At 42.2% G+C, this 15,580-nt stretch overlaps 1 protein-coding gene across 3 annotated transcripts in view; it reads left to right on the forward strand.

Moving 5' to 3' along the window:
- The window catches only part of SLC38A12 (solute carrier family 38 member 12), a 148,678-nt gene that overhangs the window by 60,835 nt on the left and 72,263 nt on the right, over positions 1 to 15,580 (forward strand). For all 3 annotated transcript variants that reach the window (XR_014788273.1, XM_084838017.1, XM_084838016.1), the window contains exon 9: positions 15,138 to 15,231. Coding sequence is in view for 2 of the 3 variants with exons in the window: in XM_084838017.1 (XP_084694143.1) it covers positions 15,138 to 15,231 (94 nt within the window). In the remaining variant the exon portion in view is untranslated. The remainder of the gene's footprint in view (positions 1 to 15,137; positions 15,232 to 15,580) is intronic.

Consider the following 15,580-nt stretch of genomic DNA (forward strand, 5'->3'; position numbering starts at 1 on the left):
GCCAGTGCCTGGAATCTATCTGACTGGAAGAATTCTGCCTGGCCCATTCAGTCTGTCTTGTGAGGGTGGGGCCCTGACTGAGTCCATAGGTTTGCTGCTACTGAAGGTACCTGGAGCCTGTCTTATGGTAAGGACTAACTTAGTCCTTTACTATGGACTAACTAAGTTAGTCCTTTCTCAGAAAAAGATTTAAGGCATCTTACACAGGGATTAAAACATACAAAAATGCAAAACAATTTAAAACAGCTAAAAACAATTAACATTAAAATACCAGAGGGCCATCTCTGGGTGCCAAGTGAGGTAAGGCAGGAGGCTACTGGGAAGAGAACCTTCTCAGTGGTGGCACTGTGGTTGTGGATGCTCTCCCCAAAGAGGCACACTTGGCACCTACTTTATTGTCATTTTGATACCAGATGAGGAATTATATTTTCTGAGGATTTAAAAACCTTAAATTCTTAATTTGGAAGATCTGTTTAAAAAAAATACGTGTGGGAGTTTTGCCACTTGATGGTAGTCTCTGCTGCTGTACCTTTTACATTGTATCATTCATATATATATATATATATATATATATATATAAAATGGTTTTTTGTATATTTTAATACTTTTTATTGTTGTAAGCTGCCCAAAGAATTTTGTTATGGGGCAGTATATAAATGGCCATTAATAAATAAATGTATATATTTATTAAATTAATTTCCATGTTTAGCCAACTGCTGATACACCCTTTAATGCAAAATTTTGTTAGCTTTTGAGGTCAAATACAACTCTTGCAGAGCAAGCCCCATGGTGTGGAAAGTTGTTGCCTCACTCCAGCTCTGTTTTCCTATAACAGTTTGCTTCCCTTCCTCTCCCCTCTCTATTTTGATGCAGTTAGATACAGAATGGTGAAGGCTGGATTACAAGGTACTGCACCATAAATACTTTGGCAATGAAGAATTAAATAGCAGTCACCTTAAAAAATTGGCAGTCTCCATCTTCCCCCCCCCTCCCCTCCCCTTACTTGTGAAAAATAACAGTGGAGGCATATTTACACAATAGATTGCAAGCTTGCTGTTCCCCATGATTTTGGACTGTGTGTGCTAGGAAACATGATCCTTTTGTTAAATGACTTTCTGAGAAACATTGTGGGCCCTTTTTGTTGAACAGGGGAAAAAATGGAATGAGATCCATTTGAAATGGAATAGTTTGATGAAGCTGAAGACTGAACTTTCTTAATCTATAGCAAAGGTGACATACCAGACCATAGTAGCTCATGCTTTCATCATAATATTGTACTAGTCGTTGAAGATCCCTTGACTTAGAGAGAGTGAAGCTCTTCATTATCTGTAACCCATTCAATTTAGGTTTGTCCCAAAACATGCAGTGAGAAGAGGGAAGAAGGCCAGGCTCCCACAACAGCCTGAGGGATTTCAGCTGAGGCATTCCTCCTTCCCCTTTGCGAAGTCTTCTGTGTGCCCTGGGAAGCTCAGGCCAGGGAGCTCAGGGTCATACTACTAGAAGGTGTATTAAATGCGAGCCCTTGCCTGTACTGCTCATATGTGGAGATGGGAATACCTACATTTGGAGATCAGTTCATTAAAAATAGCTGGATGTGAGTATTGCTGTGTGTGTGTGTGTGTGTGTGTGTGTGTGGGTATTAAATTTACTGAGCTATAATCTCAATCCCTATTGCTGTCAGAACTCTTTCATTCTATGCCATGGATGCTTAGCAGCAGCCTAGCCTTTCTATCAAGCTCCTAATCTGTTCCTGAGACACCCCCCCAGCCCCTTGGAGCAGATCTTGAGGCCCTGGGGGGGAGTACAGAAGGGAGGGGGGAAGTCCTCTCCTCTTCTGCTGACAGAATGTTCAGTTCTGTCATTAGGAGAGGCTAATTGGATACTTAAAATTGAGCTTGATGAAGCTTTTTGGTGAAGTTCATCTCCTTGACTTTCTGTTTTTCTTTTTAAAACATTTAAAATAACTTGCAATCATGGTCTCATGCTGCTTTCTTAGATGTCAGCATCTTAACAGCCATCACAGTGTGTTCTCGTTCATTCTCTCTCTCATTCGTTCTCTCTCTCTCTCAAATGATCATTAAATTGATTTTTAAAGGTGGTGGTTGGAGAGATAATTCCCAAATGGCCGGAATTATCTGTTTCCTGTGTTTTGTATTGTAAACTGTGAAGGATAAAGCTTAGTTTTTAGTTCAAGTGAAGAGCTATCTGGTGCTTTTGTTGAAAAACAGAGTTTCATACGAGGAGGAGGAGCATGTCACCTGTTACATTGTAAGACCAGGCAGAAGACAGGCAAGATTCAATAAGAGCTGTTGAAGGGAAGCTCTGGCCTCTTTCTTGCTCTTGACATTTTAATGGATTGGTTATAATATCAATGTGTGTAGTGCTGTTGTAGTGACCATGACTTCTACAACAGGGCATGATGGTAGAGGATGCTGCATTTTTTATGATGAGATCATTGGTGCTATTGCTGATATCCTCACTGGTGGTTTAGTGTATCTGTTTGCAGCCTGGGAGACCATCAAACTGGATACACATGCTAGGTTTTGGAGAAGTAAACAGAAGCACCAACTTTCAAATTGTTTCCAGGTGACTGAAACATTTAAGGGCGTGATTTGAACCACACTGACAGCTCCTTAAAAGGTTTACCAGCAGGTAGCCCCAGAGTCGATCACTGAACCTTTAGCTACCCTGTGAGCTGTGGATCAGTCTGGAGAATGAGTAATTTAGAAAATCTAGGATACTTGCCTTTGTCAGCAACATGTCTTGGCTTGTTGACTTTATTTATTGCTTAAACATCTACATATGATCTTATACAACATTCACAACATTTTCATGTCCCTTGTTGAAGAGATCTTCAGCAGAGCTGTTCTTTATCCTCTACTGGAGGTTGTCCTTTTTTCTGCTCCTCAGGCTTCAACATTGAAGCATTGGTTCTTACTGCAGCTGCTCCTCCCAGTACCAGCTGAGTCCCCAGTTTTGTGCAGTGCCCATCGCCCACATGGGGCTGCCATGTGATCAGACTAGGTTAGAGGTAGGAAGAGTGGGCACTCCTCCCAGCACTGGCCGAGTCCCTGGCTTTGCACAGTACAGGTCCCCAGGGGGGCAGTGCACACCATGCAAATGGACTCTGCTGACAGTTACTGTCTGGAGCTTCTCCAGCTGTTGCTTTGGCCAGAGCAAGTTGCTCATTCGGAGCTTTCTGTGGTGCTGTTGTGCCCCATGGGCGTCTTGTTGAGGCCAGGACAAGACAAGTTCTTTGAATTCTGGATATATCAGTACAGCTAATATACAGAAGGATGATGATAGGCATATTTCTTTGCTTTTACTCGTTACCCCTGCTGTTCAGAAAATAGAGTTGTTTCCAAGGAGTGTTCAAGTATTGACCACGCTGAACCCTGCTTAACTATGGCCATGGAACAGCATTGTGGACACTTGGGCCAAACACTGGGCCTTGTAGGCCAATGTTCTTCAACCTTTTCAAACACTGGGCCCATTGTTAATTGCACTATGCGATTTTTAAACATATGTTACTGTCTTCCTGGCTTTTTTCTCTAAGGTGATACAATGCAAGTTGGTACAGGGATCCTGTACCTTTAGTAGCTGTGTAGTAGATGAGGCTTGTCATGTAAGGGAGGAGAGAATCCATTCCTGCTGAAGTTCCTCTTCTTTACAACTTCTAAAAGTACAGGAAACCTGTCCCTGTTTGCATCCAGTTATCCCCCTTTTTGTTTTTTCTCTCTTTATCATTAACCAAAAGATGGTGTTGATGCTACTGCTGTGACACACCTTAAGCTGGGGTGTGATCCACTTTTGAATCCCAGCACATGACTAGAATACCAGTGACAAAGACTTAACTATTTGTCAGAATTGGTGTATGAGTTTTCACACTTTTATGATTAGATTTTTTAGCACGAGAGATGATAAAGGTTGAATAAAGCTTTCTTTGTTTTCTGATTTCTTTATAGCAGGCAGAAAAGTTCTGCTTTTAGAATATTTCTGGTAAAACAAAAATTACACTGGTCTTCTTTCTGAGGTAGTTGGAATGTACTTTATTGCAAAACTAACCATTTTGTCCTGGGGAAATGGTTTGATTCGTTGCTGGTGGTTTGTTCTTAAATCTCATAGAGTGTGACAGCTTTATTTTGCAACTGTGTTTTTTGCTGCTGAATGGTGGACATAACTCCATTGTGCCTGCTAATAGCAATGGGCTATGTGAACCCCTTACTAATAAAATGTTTACACATTTCTACTATGAAGTGCTCTCTGCCTCCTCTTTCAGATGATGCTTACTAATTTGTGCTTACTAATGGGGGCTGGGCAGTTAAGGCAGTGTGTGCGTTGTTTGCGCTCAGGTCCATCAGGCACTTCATTCCTTCAGGCCTTCAGCTCAATTTGAAAATCTTATTAGGAACAAAAGATATTTTTTCTTCATAAAGAGGACTGGAAAAAATCAATAATTCAGGCACAGTGATTTGTGTCTATTCCCTCTGGTAATGAACTGAGTGGTAGAACCTTGAAGAAGAGGGAGTGTTTGAAGATGTACTCTGAAGCTGATCAGTGGAAGATGGTGGTGAAGATTGCTTGAGAATTTATAACCATGCAAAAGTGAGGTTGGAAAACTATCTGAAAAGGGTTTACTTTAAAAACCCATCTGATGCTTTCTCCCACAGCAACTGATCAGGCCAAAACCAGGCAGCAGTTTTCTCTCAAGTTTGCTGTCTAGACTAGGCTTCCCAGAAAGGCCTCTGCACCCTAAAGCAACAATTGATCTGAGGCAATTACAGGTTTCAAATCCTGTCACCTTGTCCACTGGGGATTCTCCATCCTTCCTTGAGCTGGACCAAGGTGCTGTTTTTGCCAGTTGGTCGTCTTCTTTCTGTTCTAATTTGCAGAGAACACCTGTTCCTTAATTATCCACATCCCTCGTCTGTCCATTTGTTTCTGCTCTTTTTGATGTATGAGCTAATCATCTTTTTTTGAAGGGGGGGTTGTATTAACAGTCTGACTGTGTGTTCCTAAGGAAGGAGGGCAGGGTAGCGAATTATAATTTCCACTTTGAGAAGATGGATGTTCTTCTTTCGGTACTGATCAAAGCTTTATATCTGCTCACTGTGTCCACATGTCCTGTTTAATGCACATCCAGAGTGATGCATTTATCTCCACCTTCTTAGCATCTTGATGTTTGGGGGATGTGTTTGCACATGCACATCAAGCAGCCCATGGGAGAACACTCTTCCTCCTTCCCACTCCGTTTGTAATCCAAGTGAGGGACAAGACCCTTCACATTATGATTGTGGTACCTTGGATGAAGGCCTCCTCATACATGGCTTAAGCATTGTATGGCCAGGGTGGAAACATGAGAAGTACACTTTCTCCACCCAAAGCCTGCCCAGGCCCCTCTGCTTCTGCACCAAATCCTTGGAGCCCAGATACATCCATGCCTGAACAAAAGTGTGACCAAGTGCAACAGACTTCCCAACCTGGTGCCCTGCAGATATGTTGGACTGTGGTCCAATGCATCTGGAGGGCAACAGGTTGGGGAAGACTGATTTAAGGTAATATCATAAAGTTTGAGAAGAATCTTCTCTTGACTGCATTCTTTCTACTTGCTCGATGCATCATTACTTTGCTTATTTTTGGAAGATCACAAATCACAACTAATCACAACTACTTTCTGAGAGTTATGTCTATAAACTGTCTTGCAAATAGCAGGCCTTTCTGAACACTGTTGGCTTTTCCATTTAACTAGCTAGGGCAGCCTTCCCCAACCTGGTGCCCTCCAGATGTTTTGACTACAACTCGCATCAATACTGGCTACCATAACCAGTGGGCAGTAATGATGGGGGTTGTAGTCCATAACACCTGGAGGGCACCAAGATGGGGAAAACTGAGCTAGGAGAATGTACAAGTTAAGTGGCTAATCGTTTAACAGTTCCCTGGTGCAACTGGGATTTTGGAAACCACTGCATAATGGGGCAGGAGGGGGAGGGTTTTCTTGGATAAATTGATATTGGGTTGGATCCAGACTTAGTCATGCTTAGAATAGACCTATTGAAATCAACTGGACAAGTTAGTCATGACTAATTTACATCCCATTCATTTCAGTGTGCTGCACTGACTCTTTGGTTCCTAGTCCTAAGGGTTATGCTTGTTAATTTCGGGCGCAATCCTATGCATGTTTAGACAGAAAAAAGTCCTATAACTCCCACCATCCTTAATGATTTAAATGGGGAGTGGAGAGAAAGTGCATCATATCTACAGATGAGACCAATCTTTCCACTGTATTGGGAAGGAGAATATCAAAATGGCTTTTAAGCCATACTGTTAACATAAAAATGACACTGCAAAGCTATAAGGCAGTTCATGTGAACAGGATCTTGTGACTGCAGTTTATCACAAGCTGAATATCAGTCAGTAGCATTATGTGGCTGCAAAAAAAGCTAACACAATTTTAGGCTGCATTAATAGAACCAGAATTTCCAAGGCATAAGAAGTAATGGTCGTACTTTATTCTGCACTAGTCAAGCCTCATCTGGAGTACTATGTACAGCTGTGGGTGCCACAGTTCAAGAAGGATATAGACAAATTGGAAGAAATACAGAGGAGGGCAACAAATGTGGTTAGTGATATGGAAACAAGTCCTGTGGAGAAAAGTTGAAAGAACTGGGTATGTTTAGCCTGGAGAAGAGAAGATGAGGTGGGGAGAAAAATGAGAGCACTCTTCAAATATTTGAAGGGCTGTTGCACAGAAGAGGGCAAAGTCTTGTTTTCTGCTGCCCCAGAAGGCAAGAGCTAATAGGTTTAAGTTGCAGGAGAATAGATTTCGGCTGAATGTCGGCAGAAATATCTTGACAGTAAGAGCAGCTTGACCGTTGAACCAGTATTGTGGAGTTCTCCCTCACTGGAGGTCTTCAGGCAGAGGCTCGACAGCTATCTGTTTGGGATGTTCCGGCTTTGGATTTCCTTTGAACAGGAGCATTTATTTATTTATTAATTATTAAATTTATTAATCGCCCATCTGGCTGGTCACCCAGCCACTCTGGGCGATGTACAGCATACAATAAAACAGTTTAAAACAATAAAATTCTACAATAAAAACATTTTCTAAAATACCCTAACCCACCCCAAATGCCTGCCTGAACAACCACGTTTTTAATGCACGATGGAAGCTCATTAAAGAGGGGGCATGGCGGAGTTCCCTAGGGAGGGAGTTCCACAGAGTGGGGGCCACCACAGAAAAGGCCCTCTCCCTCGTCCCCACCAGTCTAGCTGTCCTGGCTGATGGGACAGAGAAGGCCATCCAAGGCTGATCTTGTTAAGCGGCCTGTCTGGTGCTGCTGGAGGCGCTCCTTAAGATAGGCTGGGCCGGAACCATATAGAGTTTTAAAGGTGAAAACCAACACCTTGAATTTGGCCCAGAAAACAACTGATAACCAGTGCAACTCCTTCAGCACTGGAGTGATATGATCTCGCCGGCGGCTGCCTTTAATCAGGCGAGCCGCCGCGTTCTGTACCAGCTGCAGCTTCCGAACCGTCTTCAAGGGTAACCCCACGTAGAGCGCATTACAGTAGTCTAAGCGAGAGGAGACCAGGGCATGTACTAACGATGGGAGCAGATGGTCGGGAAGGAAGGGGCGCAGCCGCTGTATCAGATGGAGTTGATACAGCGCTGTCCAGCTCACAGCTGACACCTGAGCCTCCATGGACAGCTGGGAGTCCAAAATGACCCCCAGGCTGCGGACCTGGTCTCTCAAGGGTAGCCGTACCCCATTCAACACCAGGTCAGCATCCCCCAGCCTCCTCTTGTCTCCCACCAAAAGTACCTCGGTCTTGTCAGGGTTCATGTTCAGCTTATTCCTCCCCATCTAGCCACTCACCATCTCCAGACATTTGGACAGGGATTCTATGGCCAACCTTGGTGAAGATTTGAATGAGAGGTAGAGCTGCGTGTCATCCGCATATTGATGACACTGCTTGGACTTGATGGCTTATAAGACCCCCCACACACACATACGCTCTGATTCTGTGTCAAATGTAACACATTTATATGTTCTAAAGCAGCGGTCCCCAACCGTTTTGGCACCAGGGTCCGGTTTCGTGGAAGACAATTTTTCCACAGACCAGGGGGGATGGTTTTGCTGGCAGACGTCTGGCCGCTGGGATGCAAATGGCGTCTGCTACGCAGATACCATTTGCGTCCCTGTTCTTTGCAGTTATAGGCTACGTAAAGGTTTGTGTAGCCTATTACTTGAAGAACAGGGATGCAAATGGCATCCCAGCGGCCAGAAGTCCGCTAGTGGCTGGAGCTAGCCAGCAGCTCTGCGGACTCGCCATGGAACGGAGCCGGCCGGGGACGGTGAGGATTCTGGGGAGGAGGGACAGATCGCCTCCCCCCCCCCCACGGACCCAAGGTAAGGGGGTTTCGCACACCCCTACAGCCCGGTTCCTAACAGGCCACGGACCGGGACCGGTCCGCAGCCTGGGGGTTGGGGACCCCTGTTCTAAAGGAAATAAATGTTAAATATAACACTGGGGCAATATGTCTAGGTTTTAATACTACTGACAGATTTAATTGGTCTATTTCATGTTTCCAAATCACGTGAAGTACTAGTTCCCCTCTACTCAGCACTGGTTAGGCCTCATCTTGAATACTGTGTCCAGTTCTGGGCACCACACTTTCAGAAGGATGTAGACAAACTGGAGAGGGTTCAGAAGGGGGCAACAAAGATGATCAGGGGACTGGAAACAAAGCCCTATGAGGAGAGACTGAAGGAACTGGGCATGTTTAGCCTTGAGAAGAGAAGACTGAGGGGAGATATGATAGCACTCTTCAAGTACTTGAAAGGTTGTCAGAGAGGAAGGCCAGGATCTCTTCTCGATCATCCCGGAGTGCAGGACACGGCATAATGGGCTCAAGTGACAGGAAGCCAGATTCCGGCTGAACATCAGGAAAAACTTCCTGTTAGAGCAATACAACACTGGAACCAATTCCCTGGGGGGGGGGGGTCTCTCCCACACTGGAGGCGTTCAAGATGAAGCTGGACAGCCATCTGTCAGGGATGCTTTGACTTAAATTCCTGCATTGAGCAGGGGGTTGGAGTCGATGGTCTTATAGGCCCCTTCCAACCCTACTATTCTATGATTCTATGATACTATGATTTAATTTACAATATTTACATCTCATCTTTCTATCAATTCTACTGCTAAAACAATACTTTACAACAAAATGTACCTAAAATACTGGTGGTAACGCAAAATCCAGAAGACAGAGTGTGCAGATAGACTAGCTTAGCTCACAAATTTACAGGTGATGTTTCATTGGTATGTCAGACTTTCTGATGGATTCCTCATGGAAAAAGGGGTGGTGAAACATAGAGGACCTACCATTTTAGAGGTTTCCCAAGTACCTAGAGGCCTCAGTAGGCCTTTCTAGAAGAGGGGTGCCGAAGCTCTTTCAGCCTGAGGGCCAAATTGACTTTCAGAGAAGCTCTCAGGGGCCACATTCCAGTGGTGGGTGGGGCTGAAGGCAAAAGGAGGGGGGGCAAAATGCCCCAAATAGCAGCCTATTGTAGCTAAAGCTCTTACTGCCAGTAACTAAGCCTTAGGGGAGGTATGCCACCCTTTTAGCATGGGGGGGGACACATACAAAAGCCAGGGAACCACCAAACAATCAGCAGCCAGGGGAAAGGCCTGGTGGGCTGCATTTGGCCCACAGATGGATTTGGCCCAAGGGTCTGAGGTTCAGACCCCTGTTTGAGAGACTTCTAGACACTCTTGTGTTCAGGAAGCCACTTGTATTAGCTGGGACATAGAGACCTAATGGCAGGATGTCAAAAAGCCTCTAGGCCCTGATAAGTCACAGTGACTTCTAGGCACTTGAGGGGAATAAAAAATCAGATAGAAATGGTGGGGAGTTGTCTGGAGAATCTGGCTGATCATGAATGAGCTGTGTGGTGGTGTGCAAGCCTGTTCACGACCACTTAGCTCCTCTTGATAGTGCAACCAGCTAAACAAACCAGGAATGGTGTGTTTAGTGTGTTATCCAAACTAGGAATACTGACTTGTCGCTCCTATCAAGCCAGGATTTGTAAACCAAGAACAAACCCTGGTTTCTGAGCCTGCCTTGATGGGAGCAACAAGACAGGACCCTCAGTTCAGATAACAGACTAAACAAACCATGGGCTGCATGTCCAAGCACACAACTTGTTCACTATAAGCCTGGATTCTGGAGAATATAGACTTATTGATCCCTACAAACACAGCCATTGAATTGTCACTGGCTAAAATGTAAATAAAAGAAATAAAAACATAGTCCATTAAGCATATATATTCTTACCTTAATTCTTTTCACTGTATTTAGCATTGTGGAAGCATAGCATAGAAGGTTTCATATGTATTATTTACGGTTAGAACCTTGATTCAAGAAGCAGAAAAGAAAATTATACACTGAAAGAATCAATGTTACCCTTCACTTGTAATCTTTTCTCCACCCCTTTGCCATGCCAATAAAATTAATCCCACTGGGATCGGATTCTTTCAATTAATTTAGTCCAGACTCCGATACATTCGAATCCTTTTGACATTCTTTGAGTGTTCTTTCAAGCTCTCTTCTCATTATCTTGCTTAGTTAATTAGATATTTTTAATTGAGTAGTACTACATTCTCCAATGACAGCAAATCTGCACAAGAGGTCACAGCTCTTTTGCATGCTGTGCATTTCCTTTAATACTGTTGTATGCTCGTGCAGTGAGAGGATGTTGGGTAGATTAAATATTTGTCTAGTCCTGCTTTTTTGTCAAGTTACTCTGCATCACTAGGTTGTTTTCAAGAGAGCTGCAAGATGCTTATCTGATCTTGCGCACATTCTCGCGTAGCCTTTAGGCCAGTAGTTCTCAGCCATTAGGCCATGGTCTGCTTCTTGGATCTACAGAAATGGCATTGGCCTAGGGGAAGAACTGTTCTCTCAGGCGGCAAATGGAGCACTCTCCTGTCAACAGAACATGCCCCTTTCAGTCTATGCAGGGTAAGAGGATGTCTTTGTATGACCAAGTCCCTTCCAAACAGGGGTCAGCTGAGCTCAGCTTCCGGTGTCGATACACATTTGTAGCTTTTTAAGAGCAAAAGATGCTCAAATAGAAGCAAGAGGCTGGATGACAAGGAAGATAGTCATCCTGATTGACAAGGATGATGGAGCCCTTCTTGCCTATTCACACAGAGTTTCTGTGTGGAAAGAACTTGAAGGCATTTTCCATATATTTAAGAGAATTGGCACACAAACTGGTCCTCAAAATTGCATACAACAGGAGGGCTGACCGCCTAGATCAAAAAGGGGTTGGGAGCCATTTGTTTTTATTCAAAAAGAAAATTGGCCAACATGGCTACCTTTGCTTTTTGTATGACCTGGAGAATACCAAATTTAACCATTCAACAGCCAGATCCTACACTGGAGGAAGAAGAACTTATACTACCAGAAGCTCAGACTTGATTCTCTGATAGTGCAACCCCTCCAACTACTAGGTAAAGCTACCCAGTTTTGCCTCCATCACTTTTTTTTTTTTTTACCTAGAGTACTGTATAAAATTATATCCAGTTTTGTTAATATAAAAACTGTCAAGGTTCTCTCTACTTCTGTTTTCCATCCCCTACCAGGAAGCCTGAGCGTTTTGCCTAAGGATGGAGATGCTTCTGAATAGCAGCTGGATTTTATATTTTCAAAAATGGGGGATCAACCATTTGTTTGTTCTTCCCAGCATCCCTTGGGAGGAGCCCAGGTGCATCCTAAAACCATCCCAGTACCTTGCAGAGCCTAATTTGAATGTCTGCAGCCTCCTCCCACTTCCCATTTTAAGTCTCTAACCATATGCAGACACTCTGGCTTGAACATTAGCCACTTTTTTCCTCCTAGCCACCTTTTGCTCTGTTTACCATCTTTCCTGGTGATGAATTCTGTAGAACACAAGAGCATGCACGGTATTTTGTGACGTTTGAGTTGGCCTAATAATGGTACTATGTTAGGGATTTTGGAATTGAATTCTAGAGTTTTTCTTTTGGCCATCAAGGCTATCTGCTTTTTAAATTGATCTTTATATTTCGTTGGACTCTGGAAGATCATCTGAATATGAATGTGTGTTCACTTAGAGGTTTGTTTATTTAAAATGTGTATCCTGCTGTTTTGTTTCTAATGTAGTTACATTGAATAAGGGCTGATTGAAAACATGACCAAAACATTATTTCCTTGCCATTGTGGTTTCTTCATAATGCTGCATATTGCTTAATTCCTTCATAATTTTAGGGATTTATATGGATTCTCAAACCTTATAGGAGCACTAAATTAGTTTTTTTAATGGTATGCCTCTTTTTATATTTGTAATATTTTCTAACCTTGTAAACTGTCCTGGACACCCTTTGATGAAAGTATAAAATGATTTAAATAAAAATACTTACCTATATACATACATCTGTGAATCACAGGCACAACTGGGGCAGTTGTTCAGTGAACTTACAACATAGGTTATACTGCTGTTTAGTCTAAAGTACTCCAGGTGTTGCTGGAGGCTGAGAAATGCCGGGTCACCTCCGGGTCACCTTGTTAAACTTCAGACATCCCTCCCCCCACCCACTGCATTGTTTAGCAGCTCCTCTTATCATAGAGGATAAGGAGGCTGGGGAATAGAACAGCAACTTCTTCCCTTCATTCTAGACAGGATGATTAAATGGCTTGCCATGGGCACATAAGGGCTGTGATAAAGAGCCCTTATGTAGAACACCCCACTGACATCACTTTTTGCAGATCCACAAAGGTATAAGTGGGTCAGTATGACTGGTAGAGTTGTAAATATTCATCTTTTAAATGAGAAGTAACGATAATCAAAATTGTCTTATTAAACTGTATTAAGATGGGGGGGTTATTGTTAGTCCACTACAAAAATGCCTTTCCACATTTAAAATGTTTTGTATGGGAATATCCAGTGTAATAGAAGGGGTATGTTTTATCCAAGAGTTGCACAGAGTTTAGGAGAAAATATAACTAGATAAGACAACAGAATACTGAAAAACTTGAGATTATGAATGATAACTCAGCTATGACTTCTAAGAAAAATGAGATTATGTAAACTGATAAACATCATGTGTAGAAAAAATGATTGAATTAATTGGACTTAGTGGACTGTTTAGTTATTGAATTCATACAAGTAATTGTTTCATTTTTTTTACATGTAGTTCAAACTCTAATGAATTATCTTACTAATATAATAAAAACCCTTTAATGAATTAGTAGAGTAAAATAATAAATTAATTGAATAATGGGCAATTAACATGATATTGAGATGATAAGCTTAAATAGTTTAAAATGTCTTTGTTTTTAATATTGGTGGGCTTAATTTAAAAGGCAGACATATCTAACTAAATCAAGAAAATGAAGGCTGAGATAATATCTGAGAGACATTCAGATGTGTGATTACTAGATAAATCAGGGGCATATATATATGTCACAACAGCCCCAGAGAAAAGTAAGGGTACATTAGGGATAAAAGAATTTAAATTTTATCATTTGAATCCAGAGGGAAGATGAATTTTTCCTCAAAGGATATCCTGCATATGAGAAAAACATACTTTAGTATTCATCAGTGCACTGAATGGCTCTCAGAAACCTTTCCTTAGGAAACTTTATTACAGGAAAATGACACTTTCAAAGAAGATTACAGGATATTTAAATTATAAGCCTGAGGGTTTTGCCGTTCTGTTTTATACTATATTGTGCCTTGTTTTCTTTTAGGTGGTAAATTACTAAATTATTATATAATTAATAGTAATAATTCTGAATGGGGTAATGGATATGTATTTGGATAAGATAATGAGCTGGATTCATACTTTCCCCTCCACAAACTGAAGGGTGGCTTCCATTTATGAAAGGAACCAGGATCTGGTGGAGGCTTCCTGCTGGAAGACAGGGGGACAGAGGGGGGATTATTGCCAATTTCCCCGTTCCCTCTGCAGCTCCCAGTATCATCTTCCACACTATCGTGAAGGGTTCCCTCAACCCTCAGGAAAGCTTTTTAGGGGGCGGAGAGGGCAGCAGTGGGAAGGAAGAATTAGCAAAATGTACTGCCTTGTTCCCTTCCTCCAGCACAAGCAGAGCTCCACTGAGCACAAGTATGAATTCAGTCCCATATAATTGATCTCTTCAAGAAGACAAATGGTACCATTAGCGGTTTTAACATTTTACTTTGAGCCACATTGTTTGTATTCTTGTATTGACTATGTAGTAGCTTCAAGAAAAGGGAGCTGATCAATTATTAGTGGAATAATTTTGAAGTTTTAGATAGTACCCCTGATATGATCTTACAAAGTTTATATTCAGGGACATATACATTTATTAAGTTATTGTCCACAGAAGAAAGAGGATAAAATGGAAGAGATTATACAAAAAAAAATCACATACCTGGAAATAGTACATAAGGTAACCTACTGAAATAGACTTTACAACCAATTAAAAGTATTGAGAAAAAAATGATAACCTTAAGGGTGGGCTTGAATACCAACCCACAGTTCCCCACCCCATTTGCAGGTAGTGAATTGGGGCAGGTGATTTGGTTCCATTTCATTGGTTATAATGTGACTTCCAAAACTGATCTGGGGAGAAGGAACTTGCAACTGGGGTGGTGGCCAGAGCTCCATTGCTGGTGTTCCACCACCAGAAAAGCTGGCCACTTTGAAAAGGTAAGCTCCTTCCCACCCCTGCCCCCCTTTAAATCATATTACCACCTCTCCTCCAATTTTACTTCAGGGGTTTTTCCTTGAAATCTCTTCCCAATGTGGGTAAAACCCCAAAATGAAAGGAGGTTAGCTCTAATCTGAATGTACAGGAGAGACAGAGAAATACGTTTCTTTTGTATTACAGAGGCATTTTGAATTGAGTAGTAAGCCCGATAAATTGCCAGTATAGAAGATTACTAGGTAAAAACAAATTATTGACAGTACTAGAAAGACAGAAGGTAATATACATTATAGAACAAATGTTAAATGAATAATCTTTTTTAACAGAGACTGTCTGTATGAGTTATACATACTTCTCCAGGGGAAGTTCACTTTTCCTTATTTGCTTAATTTTCCTAAGTCTGAACTTTTGTTTCTTTCAGGCAGCATTTACCCTCCTCTTGGGTCCATTCACCTTTTTTAATGTGCAGAAAACTAAGTATCTGCAGATCATGACATCACTGATGAGGTGGATAGGTAAGTCCATGAGCCTCTGCTATTGTGCACACACATCTACATATGTGTGCGCTCTACACAAAGGTTATTGTAGAGCGGGAAAGGTGCAGAAGGGCAACCAAAATGATAAAGGGGCTGAAGCAACTCCCCCATGCAGAAAGGTAACAACTTTTGCTGCTCATTAGCTTAGAAAAATGGTGAGTGGGGAGGGGGCATGATAGAGGTGTAGCAAATTATGCATGCTATAGAAATGTAGATAAAGAGATGTTTTTCTCCCTTTCTGATAATACTGAAGCCTGGCGTCATCTAATGAAGCGGAATGGTGGGACGTTCAGGACAGATAAAAGGAAGTACTACTTCACACAGCACA

Source organism: Heloderma suspectum, chromosome 2 (assembly GCF_057233095.1).
Source record: "Heloderma suspectum isolate Gila_16-S chromosome 2, 16-S_ref, whole genome shotgun sequence".
Classification (NCBI taxonomy): Eukaryota; Metazoa; Chordata; class Lepidosauria; order Squamata; family Helodermatidae; genus Heloderma; species Heloderma suspectum.